Below are 15,454 nucleotides of genomic sequence, written 5' to 3'. Positions count from 1 at the left end.
TAGTAAATAAAGTAAATAATTCGAATTTAGAGTCAGCATATATGTACACTTTTATAACAATAAATTTGAATAAGAAGCCATATTTCAGTAAGACATTGAAAAAATAAAGTTTCCATGCGTACTTACACCGGAGAATTTAACAATGGAACTGACATTAGCAATGATGAAAGGGTGACTGATGGATAGAAATATGGAGTCATTCTCGATCTTCTTCTGACCGAAGTAAACCCCTTGCCAAAGTTTAGCTTTCGTTTGGCTGTGCGGGATGTACAAATACACAGCCTCGTCCGGTCTAGACGAAGGGGTTGGATAGGGGTGTCCCTAATTCCCTCTACCCTATCACCCAAATCCAACTCCCCATCTACTGCCACTTGCATTCCCTAACTCCAAGACAAAAATCGGTAAAAGAATTCCAAAATATCCCCGCTCCCCCTTCACTCCAACTTCCCTACCCCCTCATTCAGATGTTTCCTTAAATTTGCCTCTGTCCACCCCTCAGAATGGGGACGATACATGTATATGTCCAATGCCTCGTGTAAAGAGACTGCCGCGCTCTTTGCACGTAAGAACCCTTGTAACAACTTTTTAGGGTTACAAGAGGTGTCCTTGTTGCAAGGCAACATTTCTGTCCCTATCCAATATACCCTCATTTTCGAGTGGCAATCAAAATTTCACCGAGGCCGACCTTCGTTTTGGACAGCCTCCATTGCAGAACCTGCATATTGTATTTATTAGAAAGTTGTTATCATCCTGAACACGCATCAAATATTTGTCGCTGGACGTTTATCAAACAACAATCAATCAATCGAATGGATGGATTTCTGGTTTGCTATTTATTGCGGCTTATTGCATTAAAGCGAATGAAAAATCCTAAAACATGTTGTAAATTCCGATAATTTTTTTAAAAGGGATGTTATCCAACCCAGGCCTTAGGAACCAGAAAAATTACCAAACAAGATATTTATATCGGTACTATAAGTGTCCATATTGACCTTCGCCTTTTTTCGTCCTTTTAAAATCCACATGGACGACTCTGTCAATACGTTCCTCTTGTCTCACCGTATGGGAGCGACACTTCATATTGGTAAACTAGCTAAAGCTGAGAGAGGTTGTAAAATTGTGTAATCAAAAGTAAGAATTGCATTTTATTATGCATTTGTGTCTAAAGATTGTATGTAGTAATATATTGACAATCGTCCTGTTCTCCAAACCACTCAGGAATGTAAGACATCATCGTAAATTAAATCCGGAAATAAAATTAGAGGCTCTAACGAGCCTGTGTCGCTCAACTTGGTCTATGTGCATATCAAACAAAGGACAATCTCCAACATTGTAGATTGAATAGACTTCATGACAAAAATCTCTATTTTGTTGATCTTGTATTACTGATCTTTAAGTCTGTTTAGTTTCTCTTTGTCTTCTTTAGTTTTTGCTCAAAACACAAAAGAGGGTAAAACAAATCCTCATTAAAGGGCAATCACTCCTATGAAGAGTGACAGAAGACTTACTATATCGGCAGACTTTTTAATAGATCTTGCCTCGCTGATCATTTTTGTGATTTAAAGTGTTTATTTATCTATTATAATTTAAATCATATAAGGCATAACGGAAAAAAAAATGTTACTCTCTAAATATCATAGTTTTCATGATAATAGGCAAAAAGGAAAATAAAATGGTAAAATTTGTCATTTATGGGCAATAACTCCTATAAAAATTTGTCTTACAGTTTTTACGTATATTAACATTTGGTAGAGCTCATTATTCTGAACTTTTTGCTACTTTCAGATTTTCTCTATTTATAACGGTTTAAAAAATAATAAACAAAAACCTGCATTTTACCCCTATGTTCTATTTTCAGCCATGTCGGCCATGTTGGTTGGAAGGCGGGGTCATCGAACACATTTTTTAAACTAGACACCCTAATGATGATTGTAGTCAAATTTGGTTAAATTTGTCTCAGTAGTTTCAGAGGAAAAGATTTTTGTAAAGGATTACAAAAATTACCAAAAATTGTTAAAAATTGACTATAAAGGGCAATAACTCCTTAAGAGGTCAATTGACTATTTTAATCATGTTAACTTATTTGTAGATCTAACTTTGCTGAACATTATTGCTGTTTACAGTTTATCTCTATCTAAAATAATATTCAAGATAATAACCAAACACTGCAAAATGTCCAAAAAATTATCAATTCAGGAGCAGCAACCCAACTACGAGTTGTCTGATTTGTCTGAAAATTTCAGGGCAGATAGATCTTAACCTGATGAACATTTTTATTATGTCTCATATTTGCTTTAAATGCTTTAATTTCAGCGATATAACCAGAATCTGCATTTTACCCCTATGTTCCATTTTTAGCCATAGCGGCCATGTTTGTTGGTAGGCGGGGTCGTCGGACATATTTTTAAAACTAGATACCCTAATGATGATTGTGGCCAAGTTTGGTTAAATTTGGTTCAGTAGTTTCATAGGAGAAAATTTGTGTAAAAGTTAACGGACGACGACGGACGACGGACGCCAAGTGATGAGAAAAGCTAACTTGGCCCAGATGGCCAGGGGAGCTAAAAATATACTCTAATACCGGAAAAAATTTAATTAATTGAAACACATCTCCGATATAAGTGCCACATAACAATGTTTTTAATTAGAAAGTATGATTTGTCATATTTTATGAAGAACAAGCTAAATCGGTCACATATTTTGATCGGAGTTCGGTATTTTTATTATTTTACTTTTTTCTAATGTAGTGTTACAATGTACGTAAAAGAGAATACATATGGTATACGGATCTGGATGGGGAATCTTTTTTTCTATATTCTTTAATTTCTTAGGTCATTTGTCTCTATTCTTTTATATTTTTGCCCATAATTCTCTATTCTTTATATTTTGGCTTCCCATGATTGTCTGTTCCGTATTTGTTGGGCCAATTTTTTGCAGTAATCTTAGGCAGTATAATGGCCATTATTCTCTATTCTGTAAACCCCATACAGACCCTCTTGTATACATTTTCATTTTTAATTTTAGTTCATTTATATTTTTGGAGTTTAGTGTGGCGTCCATTTTCATTAAACTAGTACACATTTTTATTAGGGGCCAGTTGAAGCTCGCCTCCGGGTGCGGGATTTTCTCGCTGTGTTGAAGACCCATTGTGGCCTGTGACTGTTTTCTGCCCTTTGGTCGGGTTGCAAACATACCATGTATATATATATATATATATTTTTACTCTTTGGTTTAATCTAATAATAACCCCGCGGTACGGTAAATTCAAGTCTTTGAAACAAAATAAACCAGGTTATCAATAAAACAATAATTAAACATCTATATCCTGGCTATGTATACACAACATGCACAACAAACCGAGCACAACAATTTGTCGGAGTTATTCATGTTATACACTCAGTGATAATCGTCAAGGTTGTGAATAATGGTAATGCTGTACATATTTGTAGATCTGTGAACTTTGAAATTGAAAAGTATGTAAGTATTTTATATGTATTTAGTCATGTTAGTCACATAGCGATATATACATATTATGTATCACTGAAAATACATGTTGATCGATTGATATACGTAACCAACAACGTTCATGTAATATTGATCTGTTCTAAAATTGTTCACATAATATGCATGTGTTATGTAACACGGGGGCGCATACAGGGGTTTCGTAAAGTAACCCACAATGTTATACCACCCCATTCAATCCGCCTTCTGTCGTAAAGTTATGTTTGTTACCGTCTTTTTTTACTCTGTTCGTTCGTTTTTTATTTGGTTCCATTGTCCCATTACCATGATAACATATGCATATATGTACCATGTGTACCCGTACAATGTCGATCTCGCAAAATATTGTATTTTCATATACCTTGATCGTGTCGAACAATGCTATATAAATCGACGTACGATTTAAAAAATATAATTTTCCGAAAACTGTACATGTGATCATCAAACTAATCAGCTGGTAAAATGACCTTAATATTTGTAAACAAATTAAGCACATGACAAACATAATCTATAATCTATATAAATCCATATCAGGAAAAGTTAAAATCCTAGGTGTACATCTGTATATTTTTATATCCACATACAACTCGTGTTCATGTTCATGTTTCCTGTATAGTTTATAACAATGATTACGTTGTTATTTATATATATATATATATATATGCCGATGTATGTTGAAGTACGGCATGCTTTCGGATTAACAGTTTAAGGATGTTTGCTTCTCTTGTTTTTGACTTTTTGACAGATAATCGGAATCCTATAGTTTCATCCGACATGACTTAAAATACAACATAGGTGTAAAATGAAAGTTTTGCCTATTTTTTTTAAAAACTGCTATAAATAGAGAAATTATGACAGGGCGAAGATAACAAACAGCAAATACACTCAAATTTTAAATTTTGGGAAACACAAAATATATATACGTTTTATGCTTCTATATTCCAGCATCCCTTAAAACATTTCCAATTGCACAGGTTTTATCTGTGCTCGTATCTGTGCTCGGAGTAAAATTTAAGGTGTAAACACGATATGATCTTCATCCGAGCACTTTGTGTATCCAAAAGGCGTTAGCCGATTTGGTGTCCCTAGTGTACGCCATGTCATTATTCTATATGATTCATGATAATTTAGAAAGAGACAAAAGGATATTGCTGTATCTTTCAGAAATTTATTCCATTTATAAGCAAACAGCTCAGATTTTGGCAATCAAACCTGAAAAATACAAGATAGTAAAGGAACTCATATTGGCAAACAAAAGCAGTGATAACGGTATCAATTTGATGAGAGAAAACAGATACAATTAAGATTGCATTCAAAATCCATAACTACAAAACATCTCCAAAAAAGTTACTAAATTTTAGATAATGACAATTTTCCTGCTTTGTCCAAAACTAATTTTTAGAACAAACGAAAAGATAAAATATTGATCACTTCTATGTAAATAAAATGTAATCGTCTCATATCTTCGGGGCTAACGCACCTCAGATAGCAGAAATTACATCTATTACTAACAGATAATGCACGATGGTGTGTACATACTTTAATATATAATGCACTATTCTATTAGATATTTTTCTGTTCATCAATCATTTCAATGAGGAAAGTTATTCAACAGTGTTAAATATTGTTTTTTTTAACAGGGGGGATGGGGGAGGAGGGGGCATGATATTATTTTGTTGTATATATAGAAAACATAAAACAGTTGATTTTCCCCAAAAATTATGTGTACAGTTGTACAGTTGAATAAATATACATTCTAGCTCCACCATCTACAGTCCATTAATGTCGTATTTTTTTTTTCTCTTTTTTGTGACCATTTTTCTTCTTTTTTTATTTACCTCACTATTTTAGCAATCTCCAACTATGAGCATAATAATATACTCAGCAAAGAAAGAAACGTGCAACTAAATTGGCACCTACAAATGCATGAATCAATGCATTGTAATGTACACATATGATATGCATATGTATTTGTGTAAAATTGATGACCTACAAATTATATAATATCTGACTTAATTCATTAAATTATAAAATAATAATCTCACATAAAGGAACGAGCTTGAACAATACTGTAAAAATAGGTTGATTAAACATGTTAAAAGACTAAACAGAGCATTTCAAAAGACTATGCACAATATCGATTTAATGACCTAAATACTGGTTTTCAGAAAACATATAGTATACAGTTATGTAAACTCAATTTATAACCGGACAATAAAACACGTATTCTATCAGGAAGTCATGTATGTATAATATATTTATTTCCTCTATTATTCGATTATATAATTATTACATTCATATGCACTTCACAACGTTCTATTGATTGCTATTTTTCACTTTAATATAAATTGACATATGCATTTTTTTCACGTCCTACATGTATTAATGTACTTGTTGTATTACTTTTGACTAATTATTGTTATGGCAATGTCACCTGTCCTAGTATTAGATGTAAGCTTCGCGTGTCTGCGTCCGCGTCAGCCCTGGCGATATCAGACGCTGACATCATCTGATTTACATAGAAGTGATAAGTAAATGGAGACGGGTCTGGATCACTCATCTGCTGATACGGCACCTGCTGATTTTGCACCATTAACCTGCCAATTTTGCCCCTATGTAGAACAACTAAAGTTGCTTCCCTTTGTACATTAACCGATTATAAATTGAAAAATTTATGCCATGTTACTTTATTAATCAAATTAAGATAAATAATAGCTAGAAATTAATTATGTTAGATCGCAAGAAAGTATAATTTAAATGGTTTGTAAAATTTGGAATACACTGTTGACAGTTTTGTCTTTTTTATAGTTCACAATAAGAATACATAAATTAATTTGGAAACAATATTTTCTTAATCTTGCAAAGTGAAAAAAATAAGTGAAATGAAATTATTTGAACTTATAGAAGGACATTAACTTATATTCCTTTAAAACGTATGACTGTTAGGTTATATTTTTTCTTAAAGTATTATTGTTTGGACACCTCTAAAAGAAGTTAATCATACAATTAATATCATTTGCACTATGATTTATAATTAAAGCAAAACGATAGATTCCAGTAATTTACGAGGGTTAAAAGGGGGAGGGTAGTCATTCTGATATTTGACTACGTTGTTAGTGATCATGATTATCATGATAAATGTAGGAAATCCTTATACTTTCAATGTATTCATGGTGTAAATGTATTTTATATTTTGTATAAAAACAAACAATTATTACTTTTTTTTAATTACATATATACTTTCATAGAGGAACCTTTATACCACTATTGTTAATTTGCTTTATCTTTTTTCTTGTGTACTAAGATTAACTTCATCAATTAATCATTGTTCTATTATTCAACATATACCCCATAGCACAAGTGGAAGAAGTATATTTAACTTTTACACTGATATTAAGAGTAGTAATACATTTATTGATTGTGGTTTGTTTTACGTTCAGTTTCAAATATTTCATGCATGCTCATGATGATAACAAATCCATAATGAATACAACCGGAAGGTCTTTAATCAATTAAAATGAATGTCGAGAAATTGGAAATCCCACTAGAAAATGAGAGTATATTGAATAAAGAAATTGAAATTTAGCCTTGCAACAACCCACCTACGGACCCTTCAAGGAGTTCTTTAAAGGGTTCTTAACGTGCAGAGAGCTGGCACTCTATCTCTTCACGACACAAAGGAAAAAAAATCTCCTTTCTGACCCGACGTGGCTGCGCATTTATTCATTCAACACGACCAAACGGACACTCAAACATTCACATGGACTTTACTGTCGGTTCAAAAACCAAAAGTGACCATATTTCTGTTCCTGAGTCACCTTTGGGCTTAAGGCAAAATTCATCATTCTTTAAAATATTAAAAGCGGTTTTAAAGGACTTTGCTCTTATATCATACAGTATGACTAAAGATGACATCCTGATGTAGATCTGATAAAAATATACTTTGCATTAAATATGTTGAATGTAATGTACAATTATTCTCATTTTTTTATGTATTTTTTTGTGAAAGATGAACCATAAAAGGTATCTTTTTCGGCCCTTTCTTTACTTATAACATCACCTGCTGATATGACCCCTTCCTATAGACACCATAAAATGTGTCTCTATCGACCCTTTCTTTAATATTAACATAACCTGCTGATACGACCTTCCTATAGTCGCCATAAAAGTGTCTCTATCTATCCTTTCTTTACTTATAACATCACCTGCTAATATGACCCCTCCGTAAAGGCACCATAGAAAGTGTCTCTATCTACCCTTCTTTTTACTTATAACATAACCTGCTGATATGACCCCTCCGTATAGGCATCATAGAAAGTGTCTCTATCGACCCTTTCCTTATTTATAACATCACCTGCTGATATGATCCCTTCCTATAGGCATCATAAACAGTGTCTCTACATTTCCTTCCTTTACTAGTAACATCACATGCTGATATGACCCCTCCCTATAGGCATCATACAAAGTGTCTCTATCGACCCTTTTGTTACTGATAACATCACCTGCTGATATGACCCCTTCCTTAAGATATCATAGAAAGTGTCTCAATCGACCATTTCCTTTCCTATAATATCACCTGCTGATATGACCCCTTTCGATAGACACCATAGAAAGTGTTTCTACCGCCCCTTTCTTTACTTATAACATCACCTGCTGATATGACCCTTCCTATAGACACCATAGAAAGTTTCTCTATCGACCCTTTCTTCACTTTTAACATTATCTGCTGATATGACCCCTCCCTATATGCATCAAAGAAAGTGTGACTATCGACTGTTTCTTTATTTATAACATCACCTACTGATATGACCCCCTCCCTATAATATAAGCACCAAAGAAAGTGTCTCTATCGACCTTTCTTTACTTATAACATCACCTACTGATATGACCCCTCCCTAAATTCACCATAGCATGTGCTTAACGACCGTGTCTTCAATTATAACATCACCTGCTGATATGACCCCTTCCTAAAGGCACCAAAGAAAGTGTCTCTATCGACCCCTTCTTTACCTATAACTTCACCTGCTCATATGACCCCTCCCTATAGGCAGCATAAAAAGTGTCTCTATCGACCTTTTTTTTACTCATAACATCATCTGCTGATTAACCCCTCCCTGTAGGCATCATAGAAAGTGTCTCTATTGACCATTTTTTTTACTTATAACATGACCTGCTGATATGACTCCTTCCTAAAGGCACCATAGAATCTCTATCGACCCTTTCCTTACTTATAATATCACCTGCTGATATGAACACTTTCTATAGACATCAAAGCAAGTGTCTCTATCGACCCTTTCATTACGTATAAATGATTTATCTTTTCTCTTGTTATAAAAAGAGCAATTGGTTTTGATAAAACAGGAAAAATGTCATCATTTCAAATTTTACAGATGCAGTAACACTTTAAGAAGATGTTTTGTAGTTATTAATTTGGAATGAAGTCTATTTTTCTGTCATCAAATTAATACATTATTACTGCATAATCAACATATAAATTGCTGAACAATCTTGTCTTTTTTCTGGTTTAATTGCTAAACTCTGAACTTTTTTTTTATGATAAATGATAACTCTTAGAACTATACATGTAAGTACGATAACAAATTAAACCTTCAAATAGTCAGCTTATGAAAAGTATGTGATCAGCGATTGATTTCGGAAAATTAGAATGTCCATAGAAATTTGTGTATGCTGGATAAGGGCAGGAAACAGGCAATTGATATATATGCAAACTCCTTTAGATTTTTTTTTCGAATATCAACACTTTTTTAATAAGTTGTGAGCATTCGTACCGATTTACTGTCTTCCATCATACGGAACGCTCAAACCTTTAAAAAAACGAAAGGTCGATTGCCAATTTGATTAGAATATTATATTCGACAATAATGTATACTATAAAACGGAAATGTGCAACTAAGGAAGCAATTCAATAGGTAAAATGGTTTAACAAATAAAACGACCATGTTTACAGTAGTTGTCGTCTGTTTATGTAGTTCATACATGTTTCTCGTTTCTCGTTTTTATATAGATTAGACCGTTGGGTTTTCCGTTTGAATGGTTTTACACTAGTAATTTCTTTATAGCTTGCTGTTTGGTGTGAGCCAATGCTCCGTGTTGAAGGCCGTACCTTGACCTATAATCGTTTACTTTTATAAATTGTTACTTGGATGCAGAGTTGTCTCATTGGCACTCATACCACATCTTCCTATATCCATGTACATGTTTTTAGATGTATGACAAAAGATCATCATATCTTAAAAAACAAATCTACCTGCTAACCACTATCATATCTTAAAAAACAAATCTACCTGCTAACCACTATCATATCTTAAAAAATAAACCTACCTGCTAACCACTGGATCCATGTCTGATTTTGATATTCGTTTAAGTATATAAATAAAATTGGATATTTTTAGTGGACCTGATTGGCATGATATCGGCAACTACATGTAATACCGCCAAAAAGGGTTTACATATTAAATTACTGATTTAAAAAGTAATATAAATAAATTTACTCAAATGTCAGAACTACTCTTAAGAAATATAATGTAAATGATATATTTCGTGCACATGAATGTATGATAAAATGATTAATAAGCTCACATGAATTACAGATGAAACGGAGAAAACAAAAATTAATTAATACATTCATTGGCTCTCGGTCATTAAATTTTACTCAGTACTCGGGAGTACAAAAGTGTGCTCGAAGCAACAAATACATAGTATTTTGATTTTGTTCACTCATGGTTGTCAATATAATGGAATTTTATGAAAATGAGAGGTTTTAATTATGTAGCTATTAAACCAGGTTTAACCCACCATTTTTGACACAAGGAAATGCCTGTACCAAGTCAGGATTATGGCAGTTGTTTTCCATTCGTTTGATGTGTTTGAGCTTTTGGTTTTGCCATTTGATAAAGGACGTTTTTCTTGAAGTTTTGTATTTTTGTTTTTTTTACTTTTGATAGCTGTTGATACCTGAGTCTGAGTACGATCATCATGCCCAAAGGCTGGATTTCTATCTTTAATAAAAATTGTCGTTTATTGTCTGGCATCAGTAGCAAATGTGTGGTTTGTAAACCAATATGTACATACTAGGCAGTTCAATCATTTATTTGAAGTGCATACAAAATATACTGATTTACTAGTTTATTTTATTTATAACAACACATTACAATATTACATATAACAATATTAACGGTAAACATATTACTGCACCAGATGCACAATTCGGCATTTACTGTCTCCTCAGTCATGTTCGATACGAAAATATTTTAAAATTCAATACTATAATTTTGGTTTGATTATATACCACCCACATCAAGAACGCCACAACTGTAATTTGAAGAATAAAGCAATAGAGTATTACCAACGAAACAAATCTGGCAAAGAAATCAAACATTAAAATTTCTGTCAAGATTTAGCCCGACAATTACACTTAGACGTGCAAAAACAAAACAAACATACAGAAAACTATAGATGGTATTATAAATGAAAGTATCTGCCAGTACATAGGTCCACACAGTACATGACAAATGATCATTATGATTCATTTGACATACTGTACATTTAGAAATCTAAAATTTGTTTTGCATTTTCGATTGCGATTGTTTTTACTTTTTGCAAAAGCTTTTTCGTCGCAATTTTTGCGAGATAATTTGTATATCTCATTTAAGGTTTTTATATTTATTTGTACTTTGAGCAGAGTGCATGAAATTTTGTAAACATTCATTTCAATGAAAATTAATATATATGGAAATTTGTTTTACAGATGAGTCAGAATTAAGGAGTATTATGGCAAATAGTGTACTATAGTATTTGAATACATAACAGGATGGATAGTACCATCATACCAGGATTATTTGGACTGAATCTTAATCTGATGTATGTTTTAGACATCCAAATGATTTATGATAAAATAGAAGGACTTAAAATACGACTGCAAGTTGAGCATAAGTGTGTACATAATGTTCTTAATAATATGATTGCTATTTTGAAAACAAAACTACCAAGATTGCGATGTTATGCAAAAGAAAATCTTGAACATATTCTAAGGGAAAATAAAAACAATTTAAATGCATTGTCCGATCTAGAACAGATTTATAAGGGATTGCATAGACTATCGGACGCAGCAAGATGCAAACAACGCATGGAAAAAATCATTAATAGCACCCAAGAAAAAGACATGGTCAATAAAGCTGTTTGTCTTTTGGAACAAGGGTATGCATTGGTGCACGATATGTCAGCTAATATTGAAAACATTGCAAGCAGCAAATTAACTGATGCACACAAGCTGCTGCAGGCAGAACACCAAAGAAGCGAAAAAGAAAGAAGATTAGTGCTTCAAAAATGTGTTTTCCACAACAAACAAACTATCAGTAATTTAGAACAATCTATCCAATGCAGTAGAACAAACGAATACTTTCTTCGCAAAATCACAGCCCTTCAACAATTTGAAAGGGCCCAAATCATCTGCAGCAAATATCCATACAAAATAGTATGGTCGTATTACATTGGGGAGGCATGGAATCGTCATGTCGATTCACTACAAAGGCAACGAACTGAACATAGAATAAAAGATGTCTTGGATGCTACCTGTAAGGCGATTGAAATGTTTTTAAATGTTGCAAACATGACAGATGACATTGATAAAAAAGGAACTTACATTTCAAGATCACTTGCACAAATAGGCCATATATTAATAAAACGACACAAGACACTTGAAAATAATCCTACAGATTTTGAGTTCATTAAAGATGAGTCATTTGTCAAATATATCAGAGACCCAATGATACCATTAAGAAAGGCATATGACATGCAGAAAATAATACCCGATTCATTTGTAATGAATAAATATGGACGTGCTTTATTCCATCTTTCGAAAGAGAAAGATTCGCATGTAAAACGACAGCGACTTGAAATGGCTGAAGCAATACTTACTAAATCAACAGAATGTTTTACCATGAACTGGTTCGCTTATAGTACGCGTATGCAAGTTGCCGAAAGTTTAGGCGATTTGCATTTAACGACAAACAGAGAATTGTCTTGGCAATACTTTCAAGCAGCACACAACGATGCTTCGAATCAAAAGGATCTGCCATTGATATGGAAATATTGGCAAGAATATGTCAGAAGATTGCCAAGTTCCCATCCACCAACAAATATGGCGCCTATGTGGTTAAGAATAAAGAGTTTCTTCACTATGCTCTTGATTATTTGCAACACGGAATAGCTTTATCAGGTCCAAGCGAATACAACATTGCCAAAAGAATGGCATCATGTTTATACGACTTAGATGAACTCGTCACAGCTGCTGAGTGGATAAAACGAGCGTTATCATTATCCTCATATGTTAAGACATATGACTTTAAAGTTACCTGTTTATATCTTCTAAAACGATATGGCGTTGAAAGCAAGGATAATGGAGGTGACAAACCCTACTATCTTCTCCGAGAAATAATTTACATACTGCTTAAATGCCAAAAACAGCAGGCAAATACGAAGGAAGTGTATGAATACATGATCAGGAACGACTACTCCGACTTGTGTTCACTTATATACGATGTGGTAACGGTAAAACAATTGTTAAAACAAACCGGTATAGATATAATTACAGAAATCTTGCAATGTGGCACAGCAATAAAAACATTAGATACAGGACGACAGAAGCAGCTTGAACAGTTCAAAGAACAAATATCAAATGTCGTTCCACAAGACGATATTGAAATGGATCTCGAAGAAGAGTTTGAAAAATCTTCAGCACCTATTCCGATTTCTCTAGAGACTCAACAGGTACCCGAAGGATATCAATACAGTTTCTTCATATCTCATAGCAAGAGAGACAGTGACTGGGTTATCAATATGCTTCTTTTCGAATTAGAAAAGAAATTTTCAGACGAAGACGAAGCTTTTAAAGGTAATTTATAGATTTTTAAAGATATAAGAGCCTCGTAGTTAATCTACAGTTACCGCTAGCCTGTCAACACTATTGTTGTGTGTTCAAAATCCGCTCGTGTCAAGGTGATCTGAATTGTCTTTGTTTGATTGTTTTCCTGTCGAAGGTGCGTGGTTTATTCCGGATACACCACTTTTATCTAAACATAAAACTAGTAGTCATGACATAACAAAGAGTGCTGTTAATTGCAATAACCATAAACCATCAATCAATAAAAAAAATGTAATGTTTTCACCTTCCGTCTGCTTACAAAAAAGAAATGTATCGAATACTGTTAAAGACAGAAAAAAAACATGTATGTAATAGTTAACATGCAGGGAACGACCATTTAACTTCAAAGGGGTGGGGGGCGGGGGGGGGGTGGGTGGGGGGGGAGGGGTGTTGTTGTTTTTTCTTCAAAAATATTCTGATCCTCAATTTGATGAAAAAAATATTGTGGTCAAGCAGATTACATAAAATTATTCTGAATCCAGGTTTTCCCCATGCCTTATCATGCTTAAAGTGTTAAATTTGGTAAAAAAAAATGATTGTCAAAAAACTAAAAAATAAATATTTTCTGACTCAGACAAAAAAGCCATACCCCCGTTTTTGAAGTTAAATGGTTGCTCCCTAAAGTACAAAAAACATTTTAGAAAAAACCCAAATATTTTATAATTTAATTTATTATTTAATATGATAATAATTGATTTCCTGTCGATATAATAACTAGCAAACATATCTGATGGTGAATACAATTTGGGTATCTGATAACACTTAACTCAAATAAATAAGAGTCATAGAAATTCTAATCCACGAATTCAAATATAGAACAAATATTCAACGATTGACCGAACCAGACATTATTTCACGAATGAACTTATTATCAGTGTTGTTCGGTCACGAGCTAAATATTTTTCCATACTTGTATTTTTGAACTAGTTATTGTTTTTGATACATTGGCATTGAAATTTTGAAGGAAATAAAGTGAACAATACAAGAAAGTTTTTGTTTGTAACGCATTCTAAATGCGATTTTGGTATAACGTCATCGACAATATCTTAACAACATCCATTCTTGTATTGTCAACATATATATATGTAATAATTGTGTAAATTATTTTCAGGTTGTATTGCGGACCGGGATTTCGTTCCGGGAAAAACGATAATCAGGAACATCACAGAAGCAATCAGAAAAAGCTGTAAGATAATCCTTGTGCTAACAAGAAATTTTGTTGCGAGCCCTTGGTGCGAGAACGAAATGGAAAGAGCATTAGTACGACATATTAATGATAAAGATAGTTGTGTCATTCCCCTTTTATTGGAACAGTTGTCAGATGAGCAGTTTCCTGATTGTTTAAAAAATATTACATATTTAGATATGACAGATGAAAGTACAAGGATTCAAGAAATAAGAAGACTGAAGCGGGCTTTGTTGTATGTACCTGGTGATGATATTATATACGTTCTGGAAGACAAGTGAATATTTAAGCTCAAGACGTGGCAATACAATGGAAATGTGTAATATAAAATACCAATCGTCACACTAGACATATTGATGTTCTGCAATTTGGTTCAATTTTAAAGATGCTGATCAGAAAATGTTGTCTCAGGTTTATAATTTTGTAACTTATTAAACGACACGTGACCATTACAAAAGTTAATAAGTAAAACTCATTCATTTTATTTTCTCTTATACTTGCGTCGCACATATTGCACTATTGTATACGATGTTTAATAAGATGAGCATATTTTGTTATTTTCAAACGAAATTGATTAAATCATGATTGATCTTGATATTCACTGCTTTTAAGAAAGGTGCAGAAGCAATATTCTATGATTATGTTTGTCATATCAGTGTTTCCTGTAACAGATAAAGGGATAAGTAGTGTGGTCGCCAATTATACAACAACCCGACAACACAAATAACAAAAGACGGGCCAACATACCTTTGCAGCAATAAACAGATGCCCTATATATTTCAACAGGGTCTAGATCTTCCCTTGTCTAAAATAGAATATAGAGA

At 33.2% G+C, this 15,454-nt stretch overlaps 1 protein-coding gene and 1 pseudogene across 1 annotated transcript; one reads left to right on the top strand and one right to left on the bottom strand.

The window, feature by feature from the left end:
- LOC127716372 (methionine adenosyltransferase 2 subunit beta-like) overlaps nt 1–15,454 on the bottom strand; it is a 135,733-nt pseudogene that overhangs the window by 36,558 nt on the left and 83,721 nt on the right.
- Nucleotides 12,573–15,225, top strand: LOC127716375 (NAD(+) hydrolase TcpC-like). Its single transcript, XM_052222559.1, has 2 exons — nt 12,573–13,414; nt 14,556–15,225. Exons 1-2 carry the CDS (start codon nt 12,604–12,606, stop codon nt 14,909–14,911), a joined length of 1,167 nt encoding a protein of 388 aa, XP_052078519.1. The 5' UTR covers nt 12,573–12,603; the 3' UTR covers nt 14,912–15,225.

The sequence above is a fragment of the Mytilus californianus genome, unplaced genomic scaffold (assembly GCF_021869535.1).
Source record: "Mytilus californianus isolate M0D057914Y unplaced genomic scaffold, xbMytCali1.0.p SCAF_9, whole genome shotgun sequence".
NCBI classification, from domain to species: domain Eukaryota; kingdom Metazoa; phylum Mollusca; class Bivalvia; order Mytilida; family Mytilidae; genus Mytilus; species Mytilus californianus.
This window is presented reverse-complemented; position numbering and strand designations above follow the sequence as displayed.

Excerpts from the sequence above, each read along its gene's own strand:
- LOC127716375 (XM_052222559.1), top strand. The coding sequence starts at position 12,604 with ATGGAAATATTGGCAAGAATATGTCAGAAGATTGCCAAGTTCCCATCC. Across the intron at positions 13,415-14,555 it reads CGAAGACGAAGCTTTTAAAG|GTTGTATTGCGGACCGGGAT; the intron begins GTAATTTATAGA and ends AATTATTTTCAG.